This window comes from Phaseolus vulgaris, chromosome 11 (genome assembly GCF_051622355.1).
Source record: "Phaseolus vulgaris cultivar YP4 chromosome 11, ASM5162235v1, whole genome shotgun sequence".
In the NCBI taxonomy this organism is placed as follows: Eukaryota; Viridiplantae; Streptophyta; class Magnoliopsida; order Fabales; family Fabaceae; genus Phaseolus; species Phaseolus vulgaris.
The window spans coordinates 34,698,135-34,707,713 of NC_143508.1; the positions used below are offsets into that span (position 1 = coordinate 34,698,135).

General features: G+C 47.8%; 1 protein-coding gene across 1 annotated transcript; it reads right to left on the minus strand.

Moving 5' to 3' along the window:
- Nucleotides 1–1,681: 1,681 nt before the first annotated feature.
- LOC137839067 (uncharacterized) lies at nt 1,682–2,779 on the minus strand. Its single transcript, XM_068648197.2, has one exon. The coding sequence runs from the start codon at nt 2,777–2,779 to the stop codon at nt 1,682–1,684; it is 1,098 nt and encodes a 365-aa protein (XP_068504298.2).
- Between the last annotated feature and the right edge of the window lie 6,800 nt (nt 2,780–9,579).

The following is a 9,579-nucleotide window of genomic DNA, read 5'->3' on the forward strand; positions in this document are numbered from 1 at the left end:
AGGTGTGACTCCTTCCTTCACTTTGGCACCTCCTATTCTACTTCTACACCTATCTACTAACACACCCCCCCTAAAGCTCCTAACTAAAGACTAAAAGATGCTATAACAATAGAGGTTTCTAATGTTTCCCTCTAAGCACCTTCAACTAAAGTAATTACAAAAAGAGAAAATAAATGTCCCCTAGCTCCTAAAGCTTTGAACATGCTTCTTGTAAGCCTTTGAGGTGGGCTTTGACCTCCATGGGTGTCCTCCATTTGTGCCTCTACCTCTTCTTGATCTTGTTGATTGGCCTCCATGTTCTCTTGAGCTTGATCTCCATCACGCTGTCCACCAACACGTCGATGCTGGTTAATGGATACGAATCTTTGGGGCATGCCTTATTCAAATCTGTGAAGTCGATGCACATTCTCCACTTCCCGTTCGCCTTCTTCACTAAAACGACGTTGGCCAGCCACTCAGGGTACTGGATTTCCCTGATGTGCGCAGCGCTCAACAATTTCTTCGTTTCTTCCTACACGACGAGACGCCTCTCTTCTGCCGTACAGGTCGGACCTTGGGGTCCATTGTGAGATGGTGGCATAGGAAATTTGGGTCGATGCCTGGCATGTCTGAGGCGGACCATGCGAATGCATCCAGGTGGCGCGAGATTACCGCCGCCACCTCAACCTGTTCTTCCTGGCTCAATAATTGCCCCATCTTGAATACTTTACCACCAATCTGCCTCTCGACCACATTGTCTATCGGCTGGGGTCGCCTATCTCACACGCTCTCTGTACGAGACTCGCTTCTGTGGCCTTCTCTCCTTGGCGTCGCCTCATCGGGTACTTCAGGCGAGGCCTCCTCTGACACTGCTTCCATGGGCGAGGCCTCTCCGGGTTCTTCCTCCATGGGCGAGGCATCCCCATGTGACTCTTCCAAAAGGTGCGGCTTCCCTAGGCATCTCCTCCGCGGGTGAGGCCTCCTCTAAGGGCTCCACCTCCATGGGCGCATCTGCACTGGGCGAGAGTTCCCACACCATGAACACCCCCCCTCTTTGTTTTTAAACTATTCTCATAGCATTTCTGGGCCTCCTCCTGATCTGACTTAATCACGATCACCCGACTGCTAAGATCTGGCAACTTCATCTTCATGTGGCCTTCACGACTAGGTATCGGATGTTCTCGGTACGTGACGCCGTTCCATCTGTAAACGTCGTCCTTAGCTCCAGGTAGCCACGTACCTCCACTTGGTCCCCTGCGAACCCATACAAACACCCAGTGTATGGCCTCAGCAAATCAGGGGAAAACTGCAACTTGTTAAAGGTGGACCAGAACATGACATCTGCAGAACTGCCCTGGTCCACGAGGACTCGGTGCACCCTTCTCCCAGCGGTGACTACCGAAATGACCACGGGGTCATTATCATGTGGGACGACATCGCGTAGGTCAGCCTTAGTGAACACAAGGTCTGACTCCCACAGGTCATCCGCCCCTTCCTCAGCTACGGAATTAACTGACCTCACATACCTCTTGCGCTGAGAGGCAGTGGGCCCTCCTCCTGAGAAGCCACCAGAGATGGTGTGTACTTCTCCGTGGATTGGCATTTTATGCGCCTGATGCTCCTTTGGCACCGTCAGGGCCGCGGTCGTAGAAGACCCGGCCAAATAATCCTTCAGAAACCCGTTCTTCACCAGCTCTTCCAACTAATGGCCCAGCGCCAAGCAATTATTGATGTGATGTCCAAACGCCTGGTGGAACTCGCACCGCGAGTCTTTGTGAGGTCCTAGCACTTTGTCAGTCTTCACTGGTGGCCTCAGCCTGTCAGTTATGTTAGGCACGGCGATGAGATCTTTCAGCTCTACCACGAAATTGTTCCTTAACGGTCTATTCCCTTCCCTCGCCAGCCTATTCCCCTCTGCTCGACCCCTAGCCTCGTATGGGCGCTTCCTGTCCTGATTCTTCCTCCGTGTCGCGACCTCATTGACCCTAGCAGGTTGTGCACGCGACGACACTCTTGGGTGTGCGGGGGCAACACTTGTGCGCTTCTCGCACACCTCGCCCTCAGTGGCGATGTGTTCCACGGCGCGATGCCTTATCTCAGTAAAGGTTCGGGGGCGGCTTCGGATGATTGACTCACAGAATGGTCCAGGGCACATGCCCTTCCTAAACGCATATACAATCATCGGCTCCTCAGTGGTACCAACCTTCACCACTTGCTCCCCAAAGCGGTTGATGTACTCTTTCAGGGTCTTGCCCTGATACTGCTTCACGTCAAAAAGGTCATACGACACCGGTGGAGGAGACCGGTTCGCAAGGTACTGCTCCTTGAACAGCTGTGAAAGTTGTGCGAAGGAGGTGATGTGGCCATCTAGAAGGTTGATAAGCCAATCCATTGTCATGCCTGTCAAAGTGCTCATGAAGAGCTTGCATTTTACGGCGTTGAAGCTGCCTACCAGCATCATCTGCGTGCGGAACGCAGTGAGATGTGCCTCGGGATCCTCCATTCCCGTGAAAGTCTCCTTAGAACCTACAAACGTTTGAGGGATCGCCGCCTCTAGGATCGACTGCGAGAACGGTGTAGAGAACTCCCTCGGTGGAGTGAAACACTCACGATCCTCTGCATCACGTAGCCTTGAGTTGTTGCGTAACCCGCGGCGCAACTCCTCATTCATACGGCATAACTCTTCATTTCTCGCCTGAGACGCCACTAGATCTGCCTGCATGCGCTCTTGCTCAACCTTCGATGCCGCCATCGCCTCCTGCAAGCCTTGCATCATATCCATGACTTGCTGCATGGTCATGTCCCCGCTCTCAGCGCGCGTCGAACTTTGCCTCGTTCTCCTCATTTTCAGCGATTTCTTGGAAATCTTCAAATTGTTACGGTGGTTCTTGAAAAATTCTCCGGCAAAATCGAACGAAATTGCAAACGAACGATGAAAACTCAAGAAAACTGAAGAACGAACGGTTGAAACTTCAAGAAAATAAAGAACAAACGGTTGAAACTGAACTGGACTGGCGAAACAATCGGTGAAAACTGAGCAGAACCGAAAAACGATCGTTGAAAACAGAGTAAACCACGAACAAACCACGAACGAAGGTGAATCTTGAGCAAACATCAAACAAACTACGAACGAACGGTGGAAACTAAGCAAACTTCCACGATAAACAGTGAACTGAACTGAACTTGAACAACAAACGACGAAAACTTGAACTGGACCGAAAGCGATCGATGAAACTACGTAAACTTCACGATGAACGGTGGATCTTGGAAGATTCTTGGAAAACTAACTCAAAAACTACGATTGATCTCTCGAACACTTGCGGTGGGACTGATGTTTTATATCTGCCCCACGGTGGGCGCCAAATGTTCCTGCCGATTGACCAAAAAGATCTTCGTGCGTTGCTTTGAATCGCGAACAAGGACTCCTTCGTCTTCAACTGAGATCTTCACCCTGCTCCGTCGTGATTACCTGAAATGAAGAGAACAAAGGGTGCCCTCGTGGCCGTTTGCGCTCCGACTATCAAGTCAGCAAGCAGAAAACACCAAACTACTCTGTATTGGAGCACCGTAACTGAATGCTCTGAAGGTGTGTAACTGAATCGTAACTACTTTCTCTCTCGTGCTCAAATCGCTCGTGCGTACAGTGAGTATGTGTGCAAAATGACTGAAACGTACCTCCCTAAGCTTTCAGGAAAGCTTATACACCTTGGTTTTTAGTGCTTGTTGCCACGTGGCTTCTCTGACTTAAGCGCAACTCCACGTGGAAGGCCTTACGACGCTGTGAACCAACTTAGGGAAACTCCAGCGTGTAAGTCTTCCCTCCTCGAAGTGCATCTGGCGCAAGGGGTGACTACCTGGGTGCCAACTCATGCGCCCCAACCTCTAGCCACTCGCCCTGGGAGTGTATCTGCCTTCCTCTCGCACCACACACATGGTTCACCCCTGGGCGTGGCCCTATCCTGGGTCATATCTATCCCAAGGATTCTCCAGAGGTGGCGTGGGTACTTCATGAGTCAGGTTACTCCCTACTGGTACTAGAAATATGGCCTTGAAGCCACCTTTCTCTTCTCTTTGTTACTGCTCCGAGGTACCGGGGCCCGAGGCCTCCTTGCCCGTACCGTGGCCTCTTATTGTGCCGCCCCCTCCACGGTCTTCCTTACCCGTGGGTATCGGGGGGTGACACCATCGACGCCTAAACCTGGCGACGCCCATACCTGGTGACGCCCACACCTGGCGACGCTCGCACCTGTCAATGCTGACTTTCCTCCTTGGTGGGTCCCTCCATATGTTTGACTTTGACTTTGACTTTGGTCAACGCCCGGGGACGGGTCGGTACAGTTATTGGAATTAAAATCATTTGATTTCTAGTTTCCATACCTGTCTTTGTTGTTGTCCTTGTTGTGATTCCTTTTGAAGAATTTGCTAAACTTTATTGACAACAAGCTAAGGTTTTCCTCATCATTATCATCGCTGGATTCTTGTTTGCCTTTATGCTTGGAAGCTTTTAAGGCTATGCTCCTTCAATTCTTGTCTTCGCTTTCTTGAACATTGAGTTGATTCATCTCTAACTCATGTTCCCTAAGTTTACCAAACAAAGAAGCCATACTTAAGGATGTTAGATCTTTAGCTTCAGAAATAGCAGTTACCTTGGGTTGCCATGATCTATCAAGACATTTCAAGATCTTGATGTTTAGGTCTTCCTTTTCGAAGGTCTTGTTAAGGCTCATTAGATGATTGATGATGTGCGTGAATCTTTTCTGCACCTCAGCAATTGTTTCACCTTTGAGCATTCTGAACATCTCATACTCTTGGATTAGAGTATGCTTCCTAGCTCTCTTCACCTCATTTGTACCTTCATGAGTTACCTCCAAGGTGTCCCACATCTTTTTTGATGATTTGCATTTAGAGACCCTGAAAAACTCATTTGAATTTAAGGCAGAGGTTATTATATTTTTGGCAATGCAATCAAATTTGGCCTTCTTGCTTTCTGAATCAGTCCATTGAGACCAAGGCTTTTCAATGGAGGATCCATCTTTTCCAAACTTTGGGATAAAAGGACCATTTTCAATTGCATCCCAAATTCTTTTGGCAAGTGATTCCATAAAGATTTTCATTCTCACTTTCCAAAATTGATAATTCAAAACCACAAAACAGAGGTGGTCTGTTGATTGAAGCACCTTCCCTCAAAAGGTAGTCTATCAGCCATAAAAATAGATTTTGGATCAACTTGAATAACTTTCAAGAACCAAGCTCTTGATGGCAATTGTTAGAATATATGGCTTTAATTTAGAGGGGGGGTGAATTGTTTAAAGAGAGTTTTCGCAAACTTTTAAGTAAACAATGAAATTTCTTCGAGAATCAATTCATAAAGAAAATCAGTTTGCCAAATCACAATGCAAAAACAACAGCACCAGAAAAACAATCGGTTGTTTCGCAGAAACAATTAGTTGTTTATACCAATTTGCAAATATTAAAATTTAATTTAAAGAGTTTAAGGATAGAGAGAATGCACACAGATGTTTATACTGGTTCACTCTAAACCCAGAGCTACATCCAGTCTTCTCAGAAACCACTGAGGAATTCCACTAAGCAATCAAACCTAGATCACTTACAACACAACCAAAAAGGTGACCTTAATCCCCTCAAGACACACACTTCTCTTGGCCAACACTAAGAATGCTGATCTTGATCCCCTCAAGAACACACAACACTTCTCAGCAAACACATAAAGATACTTGTTCAACAAAATACAAGGATTACACTTGTTACAGAAACAAATCTGAAATCAATACAAGCAAAATCCTATCTCACATACTTTGATCAATCTCAATCTCTAAGCAATCTCAACTCTTTGAAAAACTCAAAAACTTGTGTTAATTGTTATTACTCAAATATGCTTTTCTGAATATATTCAAAGATGTTGTTTGTTATCAAATCTTAACAAACTTATTCATTGCATTTAAAGATTGGTCAAAGCATTAAAGACTGGAGCGTAAACAATTAAAACATTTAAAACTCAGTCAAAGCAAAAACAACTTTTATGTTATGGTACCAAAAAAAAAACAATCGGTTGTTTCCTCGAATCAATCGGTTGTTTTGGTTTTAACAGCTTAACAATTTGAAAAACAATTTTCAATCTTTTCTAAAAACACCTAAGTATAAAACAATCGGTTGTTTTGACAAAACAACAAGTTGTTTTTCACTTAGTTTGAAAAACATTTTTCTTTTAAAAAGATTGAGACTGCCTATGCTTTGGATTCGACCAAGGGTGAATTACAAAACTCAAACTACCCCAGATCCTATCTAAGACAACTCAGCAATAGCAAGCACAACCCTTCAACATGCTTCAAAGGGTTTTGGATTCTTCAAACCTTGAACACCACTTGGTTCAACACAAAGGGCCGATGATGCTTTTGATGTCGACCTTGCCTTCACCAAGGCCGACATCCAAGACGTTGTTCCCCATGACAACGACCCGGTGGTAATCTCATTAGTAACCGCAAGAAGGAAGTTGCACTGATTGCTAGTGGATCAAGGAAGCTCGACAGACGTAATATTCTGGACGACCTTCAACAAGCTGCAACTGTCTCTTGACATGCTAAGGCCCTATACTAGCTGCCTGTACGGTTTCGCGGGAGACCAGGTGGAGGTGCGTGGGCACTTAGAGTTGAGAACCACCTTCACAGATGGTAGCGCGCCCCGTACGGAGAACATAAGGTATCTCGTCGTCAATGCCCCCTCCGCTTATAACATGCTGTTGGGTAAACCTCGCTGAATAGGTTGAGCGCGGTGCTGTCGACGAGGCACATGAAGATGAAGCTCCCTGACTTGGCGGGAAGGGTGATTACCATCAAGTCAGACCAGAAGGAGGTCAAAAGGTGTTACGAGAATAGCCTCCAAACAAAGAGAGGGGTATTCATGGTAACTACGCACCCACCACACTCAGAGGAGGTTGCCCGACCCGAGATCAATAACATCGATATCGCCCAGGCCGAAGCAGAGATCGCCCGCACAAAAATCGCTTGAGAGAGTCGACCTGAGCCGGTTGGCAATGCAGGGGAAAGAGAGATTGGAGGAAAGGTCTCCAAGCTTGGCAGCACCCATCAAACGACGCAGGATTGGAGGGTCAAGGTTCGACCTGTCCACCAGTGAGCAGAGGAAAGGCATCTAGCTGACTTAGAAGAGCTATTTGCGACGATAGCTGAGTACAAGCTGAAACCGGACCCCGAGAAGCGTGTGTCCGAAATAGAAGTAGGGAAGTTTCTAGGTTTCTTGCTCACTGAGCGTGGTATGGAAGTGAACCCAGAAAGGTGCGTAATGATGAGGCGCATGGCTCTCCTGTCTGGATTTGCATCAACCGAAGGAGAGGGCGGCCTCCCTTACCAAGAGTGTAAAGAGGCGTTCATCAGGCTGAAGGAGTACTTACCCAACCCTCCAGTCATGTGCAAACTGCAGCCAAGCACACCACTTAGTTTGTATTTAGCGGTGATCGATCAGGCGATCATTTCAATCCTTGTTTGAGAACAGGACCAGTTTCAGAAACTCATATGCTTGGTGAGAAAAGTATGTCAAGGGCCTGAGGAAAGATACCAGGTACTGGAGAGGGCGGCCCTGGTGGTCCCGCGTTAGCTCTCCCCCATGTGGGCTGGTCCTTTCAGAGTGACCGAGGTCCTTGGGGACAAAGCATACGAACTTGAGACGCTGGAAGGAGGCGGGGTTCCTCACACATGGAATGCGGTCAACTTCAAGTTTTATTTCAATTAAGCAAAAACATTGTACATTGTTTTAGGGGACGCTCTTTTTCCCGTATAGGGGTTTTTTAATGAGGTCACCCAATAAATTTTGATTGAAATATTTTCTCGAGTTTTGTACAATGCAGTAACAACTTGTTTTCCTTGCGTTAGAGGTCTCGTGAGGGGAAAGGTAGGTTCGTAGAGAACACCTCCCCCCCTCTAGTGAGAATGCCAAGGTTGAACGAAATAGTTCACCAGATAAATCCTCCTCGCCCTCGAGCGAAGCTGAGGTTAGTTAAGGAATTGTTTCCCTTGCGTTAGAAGTCTCGTGATTGGAAGGGTAGGTTCGTAGAGAACACCTCCCCCCCCCCCTCGAGTGAGAATGCCAAGGTTGAACGACCTAGTTACCCCCCTTTAGCTTTATACCGTAAGGGCAGAGTACCGAAAGGTGCTAGTAGAAGCATCACGGTGCGAGGCACTACAAGTTAACAGTTGCGTAAGATAAAAGAGCAGTTTTTAGTCAAATCAAGATTAAGGAAGTTAAAGCCGCTAAGCATCTGAGCAAGTAAGTTACAAACGGACAATAGAAACTGTTCATTTGGCAACCAGGTACAAGCTAAAAGGGAGGAATCCTTGGAACAATCTGCCCGTGTACAACACGGTTTGATGCTGCGAAGGGTGAGGTGTCCATCTCGGGGTGTGCACAGGCAACCTGAGCAAGGGCGTCCTCGAACCCCACGGCATAAGCATCAACAATATCCTCGGCCAGTTCAGCCTCAACTTCTTTGAACCTCTCGGCTTGTTGGAGAAGCTCGGCTTCAACACGACCCAATTGCACTTCTTGATTGGTGGACCTATCTTCAAGCCTCGCCATCTTCCAACTCGATGGCCCGGGTTCGCAGGGGCAGGATTTTTGCCTCCGGCTCGGTAGCTTCTTGGCTCTTGTCATGAAGTCGTTTGGAGAGGTCCTTTCCAGCTAGGCGGAGGTAGTCAACTCCTGCTTCAGTGCGGTCTCGCAGGTAGTGAACGCACGAGCCAATAGGGTTGTTTCTTCCTTAGCTTTTCCTCTACCAGCGCCACCCTCGCCTCAGTCCTAGTTATGAGGGCGTTGGATTGAGTAAGGAGAGCCCAAAAATTGAGACACAGCCTTTCCCTCGCCACGGTTTAATCCGAGTCCTCCGTCACCCCTAGTTTGAAGCCTTCGAGGGCATGTTGCAGAACAACGGGTAGTTCGGGGGCGGATGGGACTGCAGGGGTGCTCTCACCACCATCTTCAAGCGCAAAGAGGTCAGGGGGCGAGGAAGCGCTTGGCATTTGGTCTCGGAGCGATGCCGGTCGGCCAACAGTGGAGAAGTGGTAGGCCATCGCCGTTATAGGCCTAAGCCTCTTGAAGACCGGCCCCTCAGCGGAGTCTTCATTAGATTCGATCTCCACTACCTTTCTCTCACAAAAAAGTGGAGCGGGTAATGCTTGGGCGGTGGCAAGAGGGACCGTGACACTAGGAGTGGAAGGAGTAGGGGAGGGCGCAGCAGCAGCAAACACAAGGGCGTGAGGAGCAGAGGTGCGCACACCCCCAGACACCCCTTGACGACGAGTAAGGGCGCCAGCCAGCTTGGCTCGTTTCTCCTCATTCAGCATCATCCCTACGCATAAATTTCAGAATATAAGAGGTTAGGAATCTAGAACATGGGGGTAAACATACAAATACAAAGAGGCAGAGTGTGCAAGCATAATAGTATGATAACAGGCACAACCATGCAAGACGGGGTGAAGACGATACCAATATAGCCCTTGAGGGCCTCAATATCATACTCATGCTTGATCATTTGGACAGTGTTGAACACTTCCCCCGGGCTAGTAAGGACCT